This window comes from Vidua chalybeata, chromosome 29, assembly GCF_026979565.1.
Source record: "Vidua chalybeata isolate OUT-0048 chromosome 29, bVidCha1 merged haplotype, whole genome shotgun sequence".
Taxonomy (NCBI): Eukaryota; Metazoa; Chordata; class Aves; order Passeriformes; family Viduidae; genus Vidua; species Vidua chalybeata.
Genome location: NC_071558.1, coordinates 1,756,098 through 1,779,247, shown reverse-complemented (window position 1 = coordinate 1,779,247; position 23,150 = coordinate 1,756,098). Strand labels below are relative to the sequence as shown.

Here is a 23,150-nt window from a genome sequence, read left to right as displayed (position 1 = left end):
TTGACACCATCCCTGGATTCTCCCAAATTTCGGGGGGACACGGGAGCCCCCCCAGGGGAAGGAGCACGGCCACGGCCCTCCGGAATTTCCTCAATAAATCAATTTATTTAAAAGAATATGTTACAATTAATTACACTAAAGGGGCTTTTCCCGACCGGGAACCCGAGGAATGGGAGCAGCTGGAAGAGGGAAAATGGGACAAGGGGAGGGGGCAGGGTTTTGGTTTTCTATTTTTTGGACTGATTTCTCCCTTTTTTGGATTTTTTTGGGTTTTTTTTTTGCATTTTTTTGGATTAAAAAATCCACAGGAAGGTGGTTCAGCTCTCCTTGATCCGTCAGAATCTGGGGCTAGTGGGAAAATTGGGATTTTCCCGGGATTTTACCCAAATTGGGGGTGCTAAAGGAGATTTTAGGGGGGGATTTTGGGAATCCCAAACTTCTCCCAGTTTCCCTCCCCCATTCCTGGGTTTTCCACGGCTCGGGGCTCCCGAGGACAACGGAAATCCAATTAATTACAGGGATCCAATTAATGGAATTAATTCCCAGCTCTTGGCTGCTCCAGAGCCGAGGATTTGGGATTTTCCCCCACCCAAAAAAAAAATCTCCCCCCATCCTGGCTCCAAGGGGAGGAGTGGGGAAAACCCCTTCCCAAAAAGGGAATTTTGGGGAAAAATCCCACTTTGGAGCATTCCAGAGGTCAGGAATGAGGCCAGGATGCTCCTGCTGGGGTTGGTTCCAAATATTCCCAAATCCACCCCAAACCCTGGCGGGACCGGCTCCAGGCCAGCCCAAAACCAGGGAAAAACGGCTTTTCCAGGTGATTTTTATCTCCCAAAACATGGAAAAATCCCACTCAAAACCAGGGAAAAAATGGCTTTTCCGTAATTTTTCCTTCTGGGAATTGCTCAGCTGCCGGATCCACGGAAAAATCTTACCCAAAACCAAGGAAAAATGGCTTTTCCACCGTATTTTTCCTCCCAAAACATGGGAAATTAGGGAAAATACCTTTTCCAGAGGGTTTTTCCCTCTGGGAGCTGCTCGTCCACCCAAGACATGGAAAATTCCTGCTCCAAGCCAGGGAAAAAAAGGCTTTTCCAGCTTATTTTTCCCTCCTGGGAACATCCCAGCCACTGGATCCGTGGAAAATTCCCATTCAAAACCAGGGAAAATGAGTTTTCCACCTTACTTTTCCTCCAGAACTATGGAAAAAATCCTGCTCAAAACGAGGGAAAATGTTTTTTTTCCAGGTTATTTTTCCTGCTTGGACACCCAAGTCATGGATAAAAAGTGCTCAAAAATAGGGAAAATTGGCTTTTCCAGGTTATTTTTCCTCCTGGGAGCTGCCCAGCCACAGGATCCAGGGAAAAATCCCACTCAAAAATAGGGAAAATTGGCTTTTCCAGGTTATTTTTCCTCCTGCGAGCTGCTCATCCCCATCCAGGGGCAGCCTCAGGATCCTGGAATCTCCCAGATCCCATCCCAAGGAATCAGGCACACCCAAATCCCTGGGAAAACACCCCAAAAAAAAAGCGGGAATACAAATCCATGAGCGGGATCCTTGTGCCAGGAGAGGCATTTCCTTGGAATTTTACTCCTTTTGGATGTTTTTCCTGTTTTTTTTTTAAATCTGTAGTGATTTAAAAAAAAAAAAAAAAACCAAAACGGATTGGGAGGAGAAACAGGTGGAAAATCCCTTTAAAAGCTGCTGCCACCCCGTGGGATTTTAAAGGAATTATTCCCATGGATGCCCAGGCAGGAATGGAACATTCCCAGGGCTTTTTCCTGATTTTTTTTTTCCCCCTCTATTTTTCCACATCTGACCCAGCAGAAACAACAACTTCTTAATTTTTGTTTAAAAAAAAAAAAAAAAAAAAAAAAAAAATCCCAAAATTCCCAGCCTGGAGCTGGATCTGAGTGGGAAAAAGGAGCCTCCTCAGGTGGCTTTTCCCAGTTTTTTTTTTTGTTTTTTTATCTCTGGAATTCCATAAAGATGACGGGCACGAATGGATTTGGAATTAATGAGATTTAGTTTGGGGGGGGCTTTAATACAATAACGGATTTTTTGGGATTCCTGGGAAAGCTCCCGGGGTTAAGTGGCCGCGTCCCTTTGCTGTGACCTGACCAGCTGGAAAAGGTTCTGGAAAAGAAGGGAAAGGGGACAAGGTGAAGGTGGCAGGACCCCGGGATTCCCACTGGGAAAATGGGGTGGAGACAAAGTGGGATTGAGCAGAGGCTGGGAGGGCTGGGAATGGCTCAGATCCCAGCACGGGGCTCCGACACACCGGGAGCCTCCCGATCCCAATTCAAATCCCAATCCCAGTCCTGATCCCAATGCCAATTCCAATCCCAGCTCCAATGCCAATGCAAATCCTGATCCTGATCCCAATGCCAATTCAAATCCCAATTCCAATCCCAATGCCAATTCAAATCCCAATTCCAATCCCAATGCCAATCTCAATGCCGATCCCAATGCAAATCCTGATCCCGATCCCGATGCCAATTCAAATCCCAATCCCAATCCTGATGCCAATGCCAATTCCAATCCCAACTCCAATGCAAATCCTGATCCTAATCCCAACTCAAATCCCAATTCCAATCCCAATGCCAATTCCAATCCCAGCTCCAATGCCAATGCAAATCCTGATCCTGATCCCAATGCCAATTCCAATCCCAACTCCAATGCAAATCCTGATCCCAATCCCAACTCAAATCCCAATTCCAATCCCAATCTTGATCCCAATGCCAATTCAAATCCCAATTCCAATTCCAATTCCAATCCCAGTCCTGATCCCAATGCCAATCCCAATTTAAATTCCAATTCCAACCCCAATGCCAATCCCAACTCCAATTCCAATGCCAATTCAAATCCCAATACCAATTCCAATTCAAATCCCAATGCAATTTAAATTCCAATGCCTTCTAATCTCAATTCCAATCCCAATGCCAATCCCAATCCCAATTTAAATTCCAATGCCAATTCCAACTCCAATTTAAATTCCAATCCCAATTTAAATTCCAATCCCAATTTAAATTCCAATTCCTTCTGCCCGTTCCTGCTCCCAATGGATTTCCTTGCATCCAGGGCTTCCCAGAATCAGGAGGAAAAGGTGGGAAATTCCCACATTTCCACATCCCAACCCCTGGGAACGGCAGATATGGGACAACCCAAGGGAGCACCCCATGGATGCAGGGCAGGAAAATTCTCCTTAAAGTGGGAGGAGGAGGGAAATGGGATGGAGAAGGAAGGCTGATCCCAGATTTATCTTGGCCATTCCCTACTCCAGGAGCCTTTTCCCAGCTTTATCCCAGGTCATTCCCAGCTCCCCAAGGCTTTTTTCCCAGGTTTATCCCAGGTCATCCCCACCTCCAGGAGCCTTTTCCCAACAGCTGCAGCTCCGTTTTCCAGCTGCTCCATGAAACCTTCCCCACCTCTAGAGCTCCTCCCCTGCTCTTCCCCATCCTGGGATTACCCAGTCATTCCCTGGGGGAACCATGGACCAGGAGAAGCATTTCCCACTGAAAGCCACCTGGGAAAGGGAAAAGTTTGGAATTCTCACCTCCTTCCTCCACTTGAGCTCGCAGAACACTCGCTCGAAGCACTCGTGCATGTAGTTGAACTGCCAGGGAAAAACGGGAATCAGGGAAAATCCAGGAAATCCAGGGGGAGGGAGGAGATCCAGAGGGGAACTGGGAGTTCTGGGCAGGAGCCAGAGGCTCCAGGGAGAAATTGGGAGCTCCAGACTGGGGCCAGGAGCTCCTGGTTCCTGTTTGGAGGTTCTGGATCCAGCAGCTCCAGGGAGGATCCAGCAGCTCCAGACAGGGATCAGGAATTCCAGAAATGAGCCAGGAGCTCCTGGTTCTTGTCTGGAAATTCTGGATCCAGCAGCTCAAGGGAAAAAAAAACAGGAGCTCCGGAGGAATTTCAGAAAGGAACCAGAAGCTCCAGGGAGGAACCAGGAATTCCAAACAGGAGCCAACAGCTCCGGGGTCCAGCAGCTCCAGAGGGGATCTGAGGAATTCCAGGTGGGATTTGAGAGAATTTTGGGCGGGACAGGGACACTCACAATCCCATTCCCGAGGGAATTCTGGGTGGGATTTGAGGGAATCCCAGGTGGGATTTGAGGGCATTCTGGGTGGGATTGGGACACTCACACATCCCATTCCCAAGGGAATTCCAGGTGGGATTTGAGGGAATCCCAGGTGGGATTTGAGGACATTCCGGGTGGGATTTGAGGGAATTCCACTCACACATCCCATTCCCAAGGGCATTCCAGGTGGGATTTGAGGGAATCCCACTCACACATCCCATTCCCAAGGGCATTCTGGGTGGGATTTGAGGGAATCCCACTCACACATCCCATTCCCGAGGGAATTCCAGGTGGGATTTGAGGGAATCCCAGGTGGGATTTGAGGACATTCCAGGTGGGATTTGAGGGCATTCCACTCACACATCCCATTCCCAAGGGCATTCCGGGTGGGATTTGAGGGAATCCCACTCACACATCCCATTCCCAAGGACATTCCGGGTGGGATTTGAGGGCATTCCACTCACACATCCCATTCCCAAGGGCATTCCGGGTGGGATTTGAGGGCATTCCACTCACACATCCCATTCCCAAGGACATTCCGGGTGGGATTTGAGTGAATTCCACTCACACATCCCATTCCCAAGGACATTCCAGGTGGGATTTGAGGGAATTCCACTCACACATCCCATTCCCAAGGGCATTCCGGGTGGGATTTGAGGGAATTCCACTCACACATCCCATTCCCAAGGGCATTCCGGGTGGGATTTGAGGGCATTCCACTCACACATCCCATTCCCAAGGGCATTCCGGGTGGGATTTGAGGGAATCCCAGGTGGGATTTGAGGACATTCCAGGTGGGATTTGAGGGCATTCCACTCACACATCCCATTCCCAAGGGCATTCCGGGTGGGATTTGAGTGAATTCCACTCACACATCCCATTCCCAAGGGCATTCCGGGTGGGATTTGAGGGCATTCCGGGCGGGGCTGGACAGGGACACTCACGTAGGGGGTGAAGATCTTGACCCAGCGCGGTTTCTTCTCGGCGCGCGCGTACTCGAAGCAGAAGGCCATGCCCTCCTCGTCCGTGTCCCAGCGCTGCATCTCCTCCCACTCGAAGGCGATCACCTGGTTCTGCGGAATTCCCGACTCCAGGTGAGCCGGGAACGCCGCGGGATCCCGGGCAGGGCAGCCGGGGCAGCCCCGGGATCAGCGGGATCGGGATGGTCCAGGGGGTGAGGGGCAATGGAGGATTTGTCTCAGGTTTAGCACAGGGAGGATTCCCGGAGTTGTCCTGGAGAGCAACGGCTGCGCTTCCCCAAATCCCAGCAGGGAGCTCCCGGAGATCCCAGGGATTTGCAAATCCAAAGGTGCGAGGTCAGCGATGATCCCAGGGTAAATTCCAGGGAATTGGGATGATCCCAGGGATTTGGGGACATGGGGCATGAGCAAATCTGAAGGAGTGAAGTCAGGGATGATCCCAGGGATTTGGGGACACAGTCCAGGTGCAAACCAAGGTGTGAAGTTAGAAGCAATCCCAGGGGTGCCAAGGATGATCCCAGCACAACCTCCAGGGATTTGGGAACACAGTCCAGGTGCAAATCCAAAGGTTTTGGGTTGGGGATGATCCCCAGGGATCTCAGGACAGATCCCCAGGGATTTGGGGACAAGGGGCAGGTGCAAATCCAAGTTCTGAGGTCAGGGATGATTTCAGAACACAGGGATGGTGTAACACCCAGGGTGTGAGCTTGGGGACAACCCCAGGGAGATGGGGTGACCCCAGGGATTTGGGAACACAGTCCAGGTGCAAATCAAGGTGGGAGACTAAGAATGGTCCCAGGGATTTGGGGGTGATCCCAGGGATTTGGGAACACAGCAATGGCACAAATCCAAGTTCTGAGGTCAGGGATGATCCCAGGGATTTGGGAACACGGTGACGATGGTGTAACACCCAGGGTGTGACCTCAGGGACAATCCCAGGGAGTTGGGGATGATCCCAGGGATTTGGGAACACGGAGATGGCACAAATCAAGGTGTGAGGTCAGGGATGACCCCACAGATTTGGGAACATGGTGATGGTGTAAAACCCAGCGTGTGAGGCTGGGGACAATCCCAGGGAGTTGGGGATGACCCCAGGGATTTGGGAACACGGTGATGGTGTAACACCCAGGGTGTGAGCTCAGGGACAATCCCAAGGAGTTGGGGATGACCCCAGGGATTTGGGAACACGGAGATGGCACAAATCAAGGTGTGAGGTCAGGGATGACCCCACAGATTTGGGAGCATGGTGATGGTGTAAAACCCAGTGTGTGAGCTCAGGGACAATCCCAGGGAGTTGGGGATGATCCCAGGGATTTGGGAACACGGAGATGGCACAAATCAAGGTGTGAGGTCAGGGATGACCCCACAGATTTGGGAGCATGGTGATGGTGTAAAACCCAGTGTGTGAGCTCAGGGACAATCCCAGGGAGCTGGGGTGACCCCAGGGATCCGGGATGGCACAGATGCAGGGCTGTGGGGCCGGGGATGGCCTGGGGATGGCCGGGAATACCTCGAGCTGGCCCTCCTCGGTGCAGGCGTGCAGTTTGAAGTGGCGGATGCTGATGGCCGAGATGACGTGGCCCTTGCGCCGCGAGTCGCACGAGCAGTGCGGGAACGTGATCTCGTTGTAGCCCTCGCACGTCCGCAGCATGTTCAGGTACTGCGGGAACAGCCGAGTCACCGGGCTGCCAGGGAGTCACCGCGCTGCCAGGGAGTCACCAGGGTCCCAGGGAGTCACCGGGGTCCCAGGGAGTCACCGGGCTGCCAGGGAGACACTGGGATCCCAGGGAGTCACCGGGCTGCCAGGGAGTCACCGGGGTCCCAGGGAATGCACCGGGACCCCAGGGAATGCACCGGGATCCCAGGGAATGCACCGGGATCCCAGGGAGTCACCGGGACCCCAGGGAATGCACCGGGACCCCAGGGAATGCACCGGGATCCCAGGGAGTCACCGGGACCCCAGGGAATGCACCGGGAGCCCAGGGAATGCACCGGGATCCCAGGGAGTCACTGGGATCCCAGGGAATGCACCGGGGTCCAGGGAATGCACCGGGACCCCAGGGAGTCACCGGGATCCCACGGAGACACCGGAGTGTCAGGGAATGCACCAGGAGCCCAGGGAATCACCGGGAGCCCAGGGAGTCACTGGGGTCCCAGGGAATGCACCGGGATCCCAGGGAATGCACCGGGGTCCAGGGAATGCACCGGGATCCCAGGGAGTCACTGGGATCCCAGGGAATGCACCGGGACCCCAGGGAGTCACCGGGGTCCCAGGGAATGCACCGGGATCCCAGGGAATGCACCGGGGTCCAGGGAATGCACCGGGACCCCAGGGAGTCACCGGGATCCCAGGGAGACACCGGGACCCCAGGGAGTCACCGGGCTGCCAGGGAGTCACCGGGATCCCAGGGAATGCACCGGGAGCCCAGGGAATGCACCGGGAGCCCAGGGAATGCACCGGGATCCCAGGGAGTCACCGGGATCCCAGGGAGACACCGGGATCCCAGGGAGTCACCGGGATCCCAGGGAGACACCGGGATCCCAGGGAGTCACCGGGATCCCAGGGAGACACCGGAGTGTCAGGGAATGCACCGGGAGCCCAGGGAATGCACCGGGATCTCAGGGAGTCACCGGGGTCCCAGGGGTTCACCAGGAATCCAGAGAATTCACTGACGTTTCAGGGGTTCACCAGGATTCCAGGGAATTCACCGGCATACGGACTCGGGCAGGGATTCCATGGGGACATTCCAGGGATTCACTGGGATCCCAGGGAATTCACTCACCATCACCATCTTCCTCTGCTCGCAGAGCTTCTGGAGCTGGTAGGATTTCTCCTCAGCTTTGATGTAGCCTTTCTTGACGTCATCAACGGCCTGGGGAGGGGAAAAGAAATGGGAAAAATCTGGGAAAAATCCGGAATTTGGGATGGGAGGAGGAGGAGCCACCTCATGCTTCACCCTCAGGGGTTCTGATCCCAAATTCCAGCCCCAAAAAGGCTCCAAGGGGGGATTCTTGCATCCCAATTCCCACCACAGCAGCCTTGGGGAGGTCCTGGAATATCCACAGGGAGTTTGGGAAAAGGTCCCTTGGGATGGGAGGATGGATTTGGGAAGCCTGGGAATGCTTGGGAACAGGTGAAGATGATCCAGGCACAAGATCAGGGGAATTCGGGTGGGAAAAGGGGATTTCCTTGGGGATGGAGCAGGAACGGGCCCTTCTCCCACTTCCAGAGGGAGGAAACTGGGAATGATTCAGGCTGGGAGATGAAATATTGGATAATCCTGGATTTTATATCCCTTTTATTTCCACTTTACATCCATTTATTCCAGAGGCTCAGCTCAGGAAATTGGGATTGGGCTCTTTTCCCAAGGAACAGCCAAGGGAAGGAACAGCTGAAAGTTGTTCCAGGTGGGATAATTGGGACAATTCCTCCTTGGAAAGGGGGGCAGTGCTGGAATTCCATCCCTGGAATTCTCCAAATCTGGGCTTTGGCACCCAGCTGGATTTGCCTCTGGAATTCCCAGGTTTCCCCCCAGGTTATTCCTACCCCAATCCCTGTATCCCAAAGGACAGCGGGGTTTGGAGCGATTCCAGGAGTGCCTCAATCCCATAAAAAAACAGGTGGAATTCCCAAAACTGGAATCAACCACTGCACCCCACCACCTCTCCCAACAGCAATGAGCATTCCAGAGGAATTCCAGGTGCGAATTCCAGGTGGGAATTCCTCACCTGTGGGGCCTTGGGGTGGCTGTAGAACCTTGAGGTGCCTCAATCCCACAAAAACAACCAAAACCCCATCCCACCTTGGGATCAACTGTGAGACCCAACCACCCCATGAGGAGTTTTCTCCACCCAAAGGAGCATTCCAGAGGAATTCCAGGTGGGAACTCCAGGTGGGAATTCCTCACCTGTGGGGCCTTGGGGTGGCTGTAGAACCTTGGAGTGCCTCAATCCCATAAAAACAACCAAAACCCCATCCCACCTTGGGATCAACTGTGGAACCCAAAAGCCCCATGAGGAGTTTTACCCACCTGAAGGGGCATTCCAGAGGAATTCCAGGTGGGAATTCCAGGTGGGAATTCTTGCTGGGAATTCCTCACCTGTGAGGCTGTGAGACCTTGGGGTGGCTGGAGAACCTTGAGGTGCCTCAATCCCATAAAAACAACCAAAACCCCATCCCACCTTGGGATCAACTGTGAGACCCAACCACTCCATGAGTTTTCTCCACCCAAAGGAGCATTCCAGAGGAATTCCAGGTGGGAATTCCCAGTGGGAATTCCTCATCTGTGAGGCTGTGAGACCTTGGGGTGGCTGGAGAACCTTGAGGTGCCTCAATCCCACAAAAACAACCAAAACCCCATCCCACCTTGGGATCAACTGTGGAACCCAAAAGCCCCATGAGGAGTTTTACCCACCTGAAGGGGCATTCCAGAGGAATTCCAGGTGGGAACTCCAGGTGGGAATTCCTCACCTGTGGGGCCTTGGGGTGGCTGTAGAACCTTGGAGAGCCTCAATCCCACAAAAACAACCAAAACCCCATCCCACCTTGGGATCAACTGTGGAACCCAACCACCCCATGAGGAGTTTTCTCCACCCAAAGGAGCATTCCAGAGGAATTCCAGGTGGGAATTCTGTACCTGGTGGAAGAAGTAGGCGACGGCCAGGTCGTTGTCGTTGAGCAGCGCCTCCTCCTCGGTGGTGAAGAGCCACTTGCGTAGGGTCAGGCACGTCCCCGGCACGGCCGAGGTGTAATTCTGCACGTAGAGCTTGTGGGGAAACTCGTTGGGAGCCAACTTCCGCACTGGGAACGGCCCGGGAAATCCCGGAGAGGCCGTGGAATGTCGGGGTCAGGGCGTGGGGAGGACAGGGATTCCAGGAGAGCCAAAGAAAATCGGCGTTAAAATGGGGTTTTTCCACAGGGAGCCGACAAAAATGACCCCAACTCCTTCCAGAGTGACCCCAAATCCTTCCAGAGTGACCCTAAATCCTTCCAGAGTGACCCTAAATCCTCCAGAGTGACCCCAAATCCTCCAGAGTGACCCCAAATCCTTCCAGAGTGACCCCAAATCCTCCAGAGTGACCCCAAATCCTTCCAGAGTGACCCCAAATCCTTCCAGAGTGACCCTAAATCCTCCAGAGTGACCCCAAATCCTTCCAGAGTGACCCCAAATCCTTCCAGAGTGACCCCAAATCCTCCAGAGTGACCCCAAATCCTTTCAGAATTGTCACAAATATTTCCAGAACTATCCCAAATCCTTCCAGAATGGTCCCAAATCCTTCCAGAATGACCATAAATCCTCCAGAATAATCTCAAATCCTTCTGGAATGGTCCCAAATCTTCCAAAAATTATCCCCAAATCCTTCCAGAATGATCTCAAACCCTTCCAAAATAATCCCAAATCCCTTCAAAAGCCCTGGAATCTGGAGGAACATCCCAAAAATCCCGGGTGTGGTTCTGCACGTAGAACTTGTGGGGAAACTCATTGAGAGCCAACTTCCACACTGGGAATGGCCCAGAAATCAGGGGAAAAGAATGGAAAAATCATGGAAAAACCATGGAATGCCAAGGTCAGCATGTGGAAAGGACACGGATTCCAGGAGAACCCTGGCGTTAAAATGGGGTTTTCTCATAGGGAACCTTCAAAAAAATCCTTCCAGAATGATCCCAAATCCTTCCAGAATGATCCCAAATCCCTCCAAATCTGGAGGAACATCCCGAAAATCCCGGGTGTGGTTCTGCACATAGAGCTTGTGGGGGAACTTCGTTAAGAGCCAATTTCTACACTGAGAAAAGCTGGGAAAAATCTTGGAAAAATCTTGGAATCATCCAAAATCAGGCTGGAGCAGCCTGGGATGGTGGGAGCCATCCCTGCCCCTGGAATTCCACAACCCCACCCTAAGGACCTGCGGATCCCTCCATTCCCATTTTTTTCCCCCAGATTTATTTTTTCCCTAAATCCCACGGAATTCCGGGCTCACCGAAGGAGTGGTTGATGACCTCGAAGAGGGCGAAGTAGTTGGCGGTGACGCTGTCCATGCCCACCTTGGCAGCCACCGCCTGGAAAACGCCGGGAAAACGGGATCAGCGCCAGCCGGGCATTGCCGGGAATTCCCTGGCCACGGAAAACCCGGTTGGAACTCTGCCAGCGGAACCAGGCGAGCTTTTCATTCCCGTTTTGCTCCCCGATTCCCGGGGATGTCGAGGTTGTGGGGTCTCCACAATTCCAGCCTGGACCCCCCAGGGAAAAGGAGTGGGAAATTCCTGTCTGGGATCATCCCAAGGGCAAAACTCGGCGTGGAATTCCATGGTCTGAACACACCCAAATCCCGTTCATCGGTGGGATTCTGGAATTCCTACTCTTTTCCATCTATTTTTTTCCAAAGGGTCTGCTCTGTGTTATTTTATTCCTCATAATCCATGGATCCAGTGGATTCCCAATCCTCAAAAAAATGGGGGGAAAGAGGAAATTCCAGGTGGGAAAAAGGAAAATCCTGTGTTATTTTATTCCTCATAATCCATGGATCCAGTGGATTCCCAATCCTCACAAAAATGGGGGGAAAGAGGAAATTCCAGGTGGGAAAAAGGAAAATCCAAGTGCGGGTGGGGATATTGAGTTGGGGGGATGGAAATTCCCGGTGGGAAGGGCAGTTCCAGGTGGGAAAGAGGAAAATCCAGGTGGAGAAAAGGAAAATCCAGGTGAGGGGAAGGAAATTCCAGGTGGGAAAGAGGAAAATCCAGGTGGGGGTGGGGAAATTGAGTTGGGGGGATGGAAATTCCCGGTGGGAAGGGCAATTCCGGGTGGGAATGGGCTCACCTGGTACACCTGGTCCGTGGTGCTGTTCTTCTTCACCCTCACCGTCACCGTGGTGACGTCCGGGAGCGCCACCCGCAGCTCCACGTCGGAGACGCCGTTGTAATTCTGGGAAAAAGGGAAAATCCCCCCCAAAAAAATCAGGAAATCCCCGTTTTCCAGCGGTTTGTGATCCCTCAAAATCCCCCAGTGGGAATTCAGCGTGGGAGGAGGGATGGGGTTGGATTCTTCTCCTGAGGGACAGGATGAGGGAATGGCCAGGGAGCTCCAGGTGGGATAATTGGGGAAATTCCCCCATGGGATTCCTTCATCCCTTCGTGGTCAGCGCTGCCCAGGGCACTGCGGAATCGCCATCCTGGGAATTGTCCCAAACTGGGGCTTTGGAACCAATTCACCCCCTGGAATTCCCACTCATTCCCTGGATCCCAAAGGATTGTGGGGTTTGGAGGAATTCTGGGAGTTTGGGATGCCTCAGTCCCATAAAAAACGGGCAGAATTGTCCCCAAAACCCATGGATGTGGCACTTGGTGACATGGATCAGAGGTGGCCTTGGGGACAGTGGGACCTGAGGAGCTCCAAGGGCTTTTCCAGCTTTCAACATTCCTTTGAGTTTTTTTTTCCATGGAATTCTGCTGGACCAAGCCTGCATCCCATAAATTTCAGGTGGAATTGTCCCCAAAACCCCATGGATGTGGCACTTGGTGACAAGGATCAGGGGTGGCCTGGGGGACATTTGGATATGAGGAGCTCCAAGGGCTTTTCCATGATTCCATGGAAGGTTTTTATCCCTACAGAATTCTGTTGGACCAAGCCTCAATCCCACCAAAAATGGCTGGAATTGTCCCAAAACCCAGGGGTGTGGCACTTGGGGACAGGGATCAGGGGTGGCCTTGGGGATGGCTGGACAGGAGGGGTTCTCCCACCTTGGCGATTCCATGGAAGGGTTTTTTCCATGGAATTCCGCGGGATGACGTCACCCACCTCGTCCGACTCCGACAGGAATTCCTGCATGATGTCGCTCTCGCCGATGACCCGGATGGAGCACACTGCGGGACACGCGGAATGTCACGTGAATGTCACCAGGACCTGGGAATGTCCCCTCCAGGGGCAGCCCAGCAACCTCTTCCCTCATCCTGAGGGGAATTCCTGCACCTGGGTCACCTCCTGTCCCCAGTGTCACCATTAACCCCATGTTCTCCATGTCCTGGTGTCCCTCATGGATCCAGACCCTCTCCAAGGCGTCCCGTGGGTCATCTCTTGTCCCCAGTGTCACCATTAACCCCATGTTCTCCATGTCCTGGTGTCCCTCATGGATCCACGCCCTCTCCAAGGTGATTGAGTGTCCCCTGTGTCACCTCTTGTCGCCTGGGTCACCTCCAGTGTCACTGTTAACCCCATGTTCTCCATGTCCTGGTGTCCCTCATGGATCCAGACCTTCTCCAAGGTGATCAGCCCCAGGAGAGTCTCCTGGGTCACCTTTGGTCACCTGGATCACCTCTGTCACCTCCTGCCCCCTGCGTCACCTCCCTTCCCCCGTGTCACCGTTAACCCCATGTTCTTCATGTCCTGGTGTCCCTCACGGATCCAGACCTTCTCCAAGGCGTCCCGTGGGTCACCTCCTGTCCCCAGTGTCACCATTAACCCCACGTTCTCCATGTCCTGGTGTCCCTCATGGATCCACACCCTCTCCAAGGTGATTGAGTGTCCCATGGGTCATCTCCTGTCCCCAGTGTCACCATTAACCCCATGTTCTCCATGTCCTGGTGTCCCTCATGGATCCAGACCTTCTCCAAGGTGATTGAGTATCCTGTGGGTCACCTCCTGTCCCCAGTGTCACTGTTAACCCCATGTTCTCCATGTCCTGGTGTCCCTCATGGATCCACGCCCTCTCCAAGGTGGATCCACCCCAAAATCCCACCCAACCACCCCAAACCTCCCAGAGCAAACCCACAAATGGACCAGGAATCCCCCCTGGGAATGTCAGTGAGGGGTTTTGGGATGAGGGGTTTTAGGGTGAGGGGCTTGGGATGAGGGATTTTGGGAGAAGGGGGGATTTTGGGGTGCAGGATTGGGGTGAGGACGGATTTTGGGGTGCAGGATTGGGGTGAGGACGGATTTTGGGGTGCAGGATTGGGGTGAGGACGGATTTTGGGCTGAGAAGGGATTTTGGGGTGCGGAATTGGGCTGAGAATGGATTTTGGGGTGCAGGATTGGGGTGAGGAAGGATTTAGGGACGAGGAGGGATTTTGGGGTGCGGGATTGGGCTGAGAAGGGATTTAGGGACGAGGAGGGGTTTTGGGGTGCAGGATTAGGGTGAGGAAGGATTTAGGGACAAGGAGGGATTTTGGGGTGCGGAATTGGGCTGAGAAGGGATTTTGGGGTGCAGGATTGGGGTGAGGAAGGATTTAAGGACGAGGAAGGATTTTGGGGTGTGGGATTGGGGTGAGGAAGGATTTAAGGACGAGGAGGGATTTTGGGGTGCAGGATTGGGGTGAGGAAGGATTTAAGGACGAGGAGGGATTTTGGGGTGTGGGATTGGCCTGAGAAGGGATTTAGGGACGAGGAGGGATTTTGGGGTGCGGGATTGGCCTGAGGAGGGATTTAGGGACGAGGAGGGATTCTGGGAGCACCGCACCCTTCTCCAGGTACTCCTCCAGGCCCCTCCTGCGGGCGTCCAGCTGCTGCTCGGACAGTGAGAACGGCCACTTGCCGGGCAGGCGCGGGAAGGTGAAGTTGGCGAATTCCCGCTTCAGGTTCTGGTGCAGGATGGCGAATTCCCGGTAGCGCTTGGAGCACAGCTGCCGCCCGGCCATGTAAACGTTGTACACCTGGGGAAAGAGCCCCCAGAATTCCCAAATGTTCCCCAAATGTTCCCCACAGCTCGGCCGTGCCCGCCCTCCTGAGGAGAGAGGAGGGGAATGCACTGAGCCTGGAGATTGGGGGTGTCCCTGCTGATCCCGGTATTCCAGGGCCTCAGGAATCCCAAATCTTGGGATTCAGGATCATGGATACTTCCCACGACACACTGAGAGGTCCCAAACTCCCCATTTTCCATGCAAAGCCCAAAATCTTGGGATTTAAGTTCCTGGCTCCTTCCTATGGAATGCAGAGAGATCCCAAACTCCCCATGTTCCATCCACAGCCCCAAAACTTGGGACTTGGGATCATGGATACTTCCCATGAGACACTGAGAGATCCCAAACTCCCCGTGTTACACCCAAAACACCAAATATTGGGATTCTGGATCACAGCTACTGGCCCCAGGACACAGACAGATCCCAGATTTCTCATGTGGCATCTGAAGCCCCAGATCTTGGGATTCAGGGTCACGGATGCTCCCTCCAAGATGGAGAGAGATCCCAAACTCTCTGAGTTTCATCCAAAGCCCCAAATCCTGGCATCCAGATCCATGGCATAGGAATCAATCCCTTTGAGATACTGAGAGATCCCAAACTCCTCATGTTGCATCCGAAGCCCCAGATTTTGGGATTTTAGGCTAAATCCCACTCCGGGATCTCAGAATTCCGATATGTTCCTGTATTCCAATATTCCAACAGCATTCCTATGTTCAATATTCCAACATTCCCATATCATAGCAGTCCTGTATTCCTATATTTCAATATTCCTGTATTTCAATAATCCTATGTTTCAATATTCCTAAATTTCAATATTCCAACAGCCCTGTTTTCCTAAATTCCAATACTCCTAAATTTCAGCATTCCTGTATTCCAATAGTCTTGCATTCCTGCATTTCAACATTCCTCAATTTCAGCATTCCTATATTCCCATGTTCCTGTATTCCAATATTCCACAGCCCTGTATTCCTATGTTCAACATTCCACCATTCCCATATCATAACAGCCCTGTATTCCTATATTCCAACATTCCCATAATAGTCCTGTATTGCAATATTCCTATATTTCAACAATCCTGTGTTTCAATATTCCTAAATTTCACTATTCCAACAGCCCTGTATCCCTATGTTCAACATTCCAACACTCCCATATCATAACAGCCCTACATTCCAACAATCCTATATTCCAACAGCCCTACATTCCAACAATCCTATATTCCAACATTCCTATATTCCAACAATTCTATATTCCAACAATCCTATGTTCCAACATTCCTATGTTCCAACATTCCTATATTCCAACAGCCCTACATTCCAACAATCCTATATTCCAACAATCCTATATTCCAACAGCCCTACATTCCAACAATCCTATATTCCAACATTCCTATATTCCAACAATCCTATGTTCCAACAATCCTATATTCCAACATCCCTACATTCCAACAATCCTATATTCCAACAATCCTATATTCCAACATTCCTATATTCCAACATTCCTATATTCCAACAATCCTATATTTCAGCATTTCTATATTCCAACAATCCTATATCCCAACATTCCTATATTCCAACAATCCTATATTCCAGCATTTCTATATTCCAACAATCCTATATTCCAACAATCCTATATTCCAACATTCCTATATTCCAACATTCCTCTATTCCAACAATCCTATATTCCAACAATCCTATATTCCAACATTCCTATATTCCAACATTCCTATATCCCAACATTCCTATATTCCAACATTCCTATATCCCAACATTCCTATATTCCAACAATCCTATATCCCAACATTTCTATATTCCAACAATCCTATATCCCAACATTCCTATATTCCAACAATCCTATATCCCAACATTCCTATATTCCAACCCCGCTACTTCGCACAAACCCCCCCTGTACCCCCACCAACAGACAAAACCCCAAACCCACAGATTTCCCCCCCCATTCCCAGGGGGAAAAAGCCTCACCACGAACTTCTCCCCGCTCTGCTCCACGTGTTTGTAGGTGGGGATGGAGATGGGCACCGCCTGCTTCTCGCTGTAGTCGTAGAAGGGCGGCCCCAGCGGCTCCTCGGGCGGCTCCAGGCTCTCGGCCTCGTGCGGCGGCACCGACAGCACCGTCAGCACCAGCTCCTTCTCGCCGGCGCGGATCAGATCCACCACCTGCTTGTGCGTGGCTCCCTCCACGTTCACCCCGTTCCTGCACGGAAAAATATCCCAAATTCCCATGGAGCAGATCCACCACCTGCTTGTGCGTGGCTCCCTCCACGTTCACCCCGTTCCTGCACGGAAAAATATCCCAAATTCCCATGGAGCAGATCCACCACCTGCTTGTGCGTGGCTCCCTCCACGTTCACCCCGTTCCTAAAGGGAAAAATATCCCAAATTCCCATGGAGCAGATCCACCACCTGCTTGTGCGTGGCTCCCTCCATGTTCACCCCGTTCCTGCACGGAAAAATATCCCAAATTCCCATGGAGCAGATCCACCACCTGCTTGTGCGTGGCTCCCTCCACGTTCACCCCGTTCCTGCACGGAAAAATATCCCAAATTCCCATGGAGCAGATCCACCACCTGCTTGTGCGTGGCTCCCTCCACGTTCACCCCGTTCCTAAAGGGAACAAATCCCAAATTCCCATGGAGCAGATCCACCACCTGCTTGTGCGTGGCTCCCTCCACGTTCACCCCGTTCCTAAAGGGAAAAATATCCCAAATTCCCATGGAGCAGATCCACCACCTGCTTGTGCGTGGCTCCCTCCACATTCACCCCGTTCCTAAAGGGAACAAATCCCAAATTCCCATGGAGCAGATCCACCACCTGCTTGTGCGTGGCTCCCTCCACGTTCACCCTGTTCCTAAAGGGAAAAATATCCCAAATTCCCATGGAGCAGATCCACCACCTGCTTGTGCGTGGCTCCCTCCACGTTCACCCCGTTCCTAAAGGGAAAAATATCCCAAATTCCCATGGAGCAGATCCACCACCTGCTTGTGCGTGGCTCCCTCCACGTTCACCCCGTTCCTGCACGGAAAAATATCCCAAATTCCCATGGAGCAGATCCACCACCTGCTTGTGCGTGGCTCCCTCCACGTTCACCCCGTTCCTGCACGGAAAAATATCCCAAATTCCCATGGAGCAGATCCACCACCTGCTTGTGCGTGGCTCCCTCCACGTTCACCCCGTTCCTAAAGGGAAAAATATCCCAAATTCCCATGGAGCAGATCCACCACCTGCTTGTGCGTGGCTCCCTCCACGTTCACCCCGTTCCTAAAGGGAAAAATATCCCAAATTCCCATGGAGCAGATCCACCACCTGCCTGTGTGTGGCTCCCTCCACGTTCACCCCGTTCCTAAAGGGAACAAATCCCAAATTCCCATGGAGCAGATCCACCACCTGCCTTTGTGTGTCTCCCTCCACGTTCACCCCGTTCCTAAAGGGAAAAATATCCCAAATTCCCATGGAGCAGATCCACCACCTGCTTGTGCGTGGCTCCCTCCACGTTCACCCCGTTCCTGCACGGAAAAATATCCCAAATTCCCATGGAGCAGATCCACCACCTGCTTGTGCGTGGCTCCCTCCACGTTCACCCCGTTCCTAAAGGGAAAAATATCCCAAATTCCCATGGAGCAGATCCACCACCTGCCTGTGTGTGGCTCCCTCCACGTTCACCCCGTTCCTAAAGGGAACAAATCCCAAATTCCCATGGAATTGCTGAAGACATTTCCAAGCCACCTCCAGAGAACATTCCTGACATTCCCAAGAACCCCATGGCCTGGCTCTGGCTTTGCACAGAAAATCTGGATCACGCCTTGGCCAACCTGCTCAGGAAAACTCATCCCAAGCAATCCCAAACCTCCCAAAGTCCCAAGGAAGCGGTTTAGACCCAAGACATTCCCAAGCCACCTCTAGAACGTTCCTGACGTTCTCAAGAGCTCCATGGCCTGGATCTGGCTTTGCCCAGAAAACATGGATCAAACCTGCCCTGGAAAACTCATCCCAAGCAATCCCAAAAATTTCCAAGGCAGAGCTGGCTTTTCCCATCCCATAAAATGGAAATGGAGGCCATGGCGAGAGGAAGAGTCCAATCCCCTGAGGGAAAAGCCTTTGGCCTCACACATGAATGCTGGGAAGATGCTGATTCCGGAGGTTATTCCATGAAAACCTGACACCTTCCCAGTGCTGCACCTGTTCCAGAGGTTTCCCTGCTGCAGGAATGAGTCTGGTGGGATCCAGGATCCCCCAGCCCTGCCCACCCCACCTAAAACTGGCTGTTTTCCCATGCAGCTTTAGGGATAAATCAGGGATAAATCCCTTTTTCTTCCATTCTGTCCTTCCCCAAACAGCTCTGGATCGACATTCCGGGCATTAACCAAGAGCTCAATTAACTCCCATTGTCTGTCTCGGATGCTCCTGGAGATTCTGGAGCATTCCAAAGCCTTGGGAAGGCACAGGGAGGAGCTGGGAGGATCTGGGAGGGAAGGATGGAAAAAGGACCTGGAGAATCCGTTGGTGTGGGAAGTGGATCAGGAAGAGTGGATTTTTCATGGAAAACACGCTCAGATGTGTGATCTCCGGGGTTTTCCAGGATAGGGATGAGCTGTGGAGTGCCAGAGCCACAGGTGAGCACCCACATCCCAAATATCCCCCAGAAATCCCAGCAGGAATTCCTCAGGAGCGGAACAACCTCCCCGCTCAGGCTCTTCCTCCCCAAAAATTCCCCTCCCTGGGGCTGGCCTGCTGGGAATTCCAGGAGGTGGGAAGGAAATCCTGCATGGAATCAACACCCTGAACATCCCAAAGCCAGCCAGGCAGCTCCTCCCGGAGCTCCGGGGCCTGGATTTTGGGGAGTTCCCTCTGGAGGGACCGGGGTGGTCGGGAGAGCGGATTTCCCGCCCCGATCCCGCTGCTCCCGTGAAAGGAAGGGAAATCAGAGCTATTTTGGGAATCCAGGGTTATTGTTTCCTCCTCCGGCGTGGAATTCCAGGGGTTGGGATTTTCACGGATCCGAGGAAAACGAGGGGGGGTTCATGCTGCCAGAACAGGGACAGGACTCTGGAATTTTGGGGTGGTTTCTGTAGCAAAAGATGGGAATGCTGGAATATGGGAATTGGGTAATCTTGGAATATAGAAAAATTGTAGGGACATTGAGTTATGGGAATATTGGTATACTGGAATATAGGGAAATAGGAATATAGCAGTGTTGGAATACTGGGATATTGCAATACTGAAATACTGGACTATTGAAATGTTGGAATATTGAAACATAGGAATATTGAAACGCAGGAATACTAAAAAATTAAAATATAGGAATATTGAAATATAGGAATATTGAAATATTGGGATGCAGGAATATTGAAATGTTGGAATATCAAAATATTGGGATGCAAGGCTATTGGAAAATTGGAATACTGGAATATTGAAATATTGGAAAACAGGGCTGTTGGGAAATTGAAATACTGGAATGCAGGAACACTGGATTATGAAAATATTGGGATACATAAATACTGGATTGTGGAAATATTGGGATACATAAATACTGGAATATTGAAATATTGGGATACATAAATACTGGAATAGGGCAAGAGCCAACCTGGCAGCCCTGCAGCACACAGGGACAAATCAAAGCCACCTCTCCCAGAAAATAAATGGATAAACCAAGAGGAAATTCCCAGTCCTTCCAGCTCCCATAGGGATACCAGGATTGGGAGACCACGAGCAATTAACCATCATTAACCCTAGGGCTTAATTATTTCACACACCATGCTCCAGTCCTGACCTGGCACCAGCCACTGAATCCCAAAATTCCAGCACCAAGCTCCAAACCTCTCTCCCACGCCAAACCCAGAGTTTTAAATGTTCCCCAAAACACTCAAAAATGAGGGAAAATTTCATCCCAGCACCCACAAAACCTTCCCCCCTCAGCCTGGGAACGCTGCTCCCCCACTTGGCACATCCAGGTGCAGAATTCCCCCTGCTCCCAGCACTCCTCCCGCACGGAAAAATCAAAGAATCGGGAATTTGGGTCAGCTGGGACAGAGCCAAATCCCAGCCGGGGTTTCTGCGGGATTCGCCGGCCACGGGCAGGTCCTGACAGCTCCTCACACCCCTTGGACTTCCAGAGCCGGCAGCAAAACATTCCCGCAGCTCGGAAATCCCTGGAATTAATCAGTAATTGGACTTAACCGACCCGGAGCGAAGTGCGACGCTGGGAGGATCCGGAGGGATCCCTGAAAAGCAACCCCCGCGCTGGGATTTGAGGGATTTCAGCCCCAAAACAGCCGCAGAGTTTAAGGGTTTTCCTGGGGGAAAGGAAGATGAGTGTCCACACAGCAGGAATATTCCCATGGGAAGGTGTTTTCTGGGGCAAAGTTACAATTTTGGGTGTTAAAAAGCAGCAGCTGGAGAACACGAGAGCCAGGAGTGGGAAGGAAGCGTCTCCAGGTTGGAACCCAAAGGGTTTTATCCCAAAAAATTTCCCCCTGACCTCCCCAGGAGGGACCCCCTGTTGAAATCCAAAGGTTCCCCCTTGAGAGGTTCCCCAAAACCCCCAGTGAGGGTTGGGGGGCTCAGTCTGAGCTCAGCCCCCCTCCTCAGGATCCCCCCAAATTCCCCTCAAGGGCTGGGGGCTCATGACCCTCCTCATGACACCCTCGGCAAGGAATCTTCAGCCCCATCAGGACCCCCCAAATTCCTAAAAAGGGGTGGGGGTCTCAACCCCCCCTCACAACACCCTCAGCAAGGGACCCTCAGGACCCCCCCAAATTCCCACAAAGGGCTGGGGGTCTCAACCCCCCCTTGTGATGCTCTCACCAATGCATCCTCAGCTCCCTCAGGACCCCCCAAACTCCTAAAAAAGGGTGGGGGGGTCTCATGACACCCTCAGCAAGGGACCCTCGGCCCCCTCAGGACCCCCGAATTCCCACCAAGGGCTGGGGGTCTCAACCCCTCCTCATGACATCCTCACCCAGGGACCCCTCAGGACCCCCCCAAATTCCCACAAAGAGCCGGGGGGTCTCAGCCCCCCTCATGACACCCTCACCAAGGGACCCCCAGCCCCCTCAGGACGCCCCAATTCCCCACCAAGGGTCGGGGGCTCCCCCTCCTCCCCAGTCACACCCTCACCAGGGGACCCTCAGGACCCCCAACACCCCCCAAACCTCACCGAAGGGCGCTCAGCCCCCTCAGGATTGCCCCCCAAGCCCCCAGCAAGGGCCGGGGCTCTCAGTCCCTCCTCATCCCACGATCCTCAGCCCCCTCACGACCCCCCAAAACCCCCCAAGGGCCGGGCTTCTCAATCCCCCTCGGGACACCAGAGCCAAAGGCCCCGCCGAGCCCCCTCAGCACCCCAACACCGCACCAAGGGCTCGGTGTCCCCTCACCCCGGGCCCCTCATCGCCCCCAGCCCCCTCAGCGCCCCCTTATCCCCCTCAGAGCCCCTCAGGACCCCCATTCCCCCTCCCCCGGGACTGCCCGTGTGTGTGGGGCGCGTTCCCGGGCCCGGGGCCGGGGGGCTGTGGGTAGGCGGCTCCCCCGTACTCACACCTCCAGGATGCGGTCCCCCTTGCGCACCCCGGCGCGGTCGGCGGCCCCTCCGCCCAGCACGGCGCTGACGTGCTGCAGCGGCGCGTACAGCTCGCCGTTGATGCTGCGCAGCTGCCCGCCTTCGCTCACTTGCCCGCGGACGTTAAAGCCGTAGCCGGACTCGGACTTGACGATGCGGACGACGCGGGGCCCGCCCGGGGGTCCCTCCCCGGCCCCGTTCCGCGCCCCCGGCCGCGCTTCGCCCTCCTCGTCCGCCATCTTGGCGTCCGCGCACGGCGCGCGTCACGAGACCGGGCCCGCGCCGGCCGCCGTAGGGACCCACCCCTCCCGTCCGCGCCGCGGGGCACGATGGGAAATGGAGTCCGCGGAGCTGCCGAGCACCGTTAGCGGGCCCCGGGCCGCGGGAGATGATGGGAAATGTAGTCAGAGAGAGAGAGAGAGGCGGGGAGAGTGCGGCGCATGCGCCGTGGGCGTGGGAACGGAGGTGTTGCCATGGGAACGGGGCTGTTGTCATGGGGGTGTTGCCGTGGAAACCGAGGGGCTGTTACCATGGGAACGGGAGCGGTGGGCTTGGGAACGGGGGTTACAGTTGCCATGGGCCTGGGGGGCTGCGGGCGTGGGAATGGGGGGGGCTGTTGCCATGGGATTGAGGTGCTGAGGGCGTGGGGACAGGTTTGCCGACATGAGAACGGGGGACTGTTGCCATGGAAACGGGACGCTGTTGCCGCGGGAACGGGGTGTGCGTTGCCATGGAAACGGGGGGGGTCGGTTTCCGTGGGAACAGGCAGGGGGCGCTGTTTGCGGCGGTGCAGTGCGGTGACGTCATTTGAGTCCCCAGGCTCCTGCTGGGGACAGCGACACCCCCGCT

General features: G+C 53.4%; 1 protein-coding gene across 1 annotated transcript; it reads right to left on the bottom strand.

The window, feature by feature from the left end:
- Positions 1 to 85: 85 nt before the first annotated feature.
- On the bottom strand, positions 86 to 22,576 carry SNX27 (sorting nexin 27). Its single transcript, XM_053966979.1, has 12 exons — positions 22,281 to 22,576; positions 16,712 to 16,943; positions 14,516 to 14,708; positions 12,862 to 12,926; positions 11,884 to 11,988; positions 11,048 to 11,126; positions 9,706 to 9,869; positions 7,852 to 7,941; positions 6,579 to 6,728; positions 5,033 to 5,161; positions 3,558 to 3,617; positions 86 to 2,137 (listed from the first exon to the last, which is right to left on the bottom strand). The coding sequence occupies exons 1-12, from the start codon at positions 22,538 to 22,540 to the stop codon at positions 2,090 to 2,092; spliced, it is 1,575 nt and encodes a 524-aa protein (XP_053822954.1). The 5' UTR covers positions 22,541 to 22,576; the 3' UTR covers positions 86 to 2,089.
- Between the last annotated feature and the right edge of the window lie 574 nt (positions 22,577 to 23,150).

Coding starts and splice junctions, on each gene's coding strand:
- SNX27 (XM_053966979.1), bottom strand. CDS start 22,540: ATGGCGGACGAGGAGGGCGAAGCGCGGCCGGGGGCGCGGAACGGGGCC. Junction 12,927..14,515: donor GGAGGAGTACCTGGAGAAGG/GTGCGGTGCTCC, acceptor CGTGTCCCGCAG/TGTGCTCCATCCGGGTCATC. Junction 5,162..6,578: donor CCGAGGAGGGCCAGCTCGAG/GTATTCCCGGCC, acceptor GGAATTCCGCAG/AACCAGGTGATCGCCTTCGA.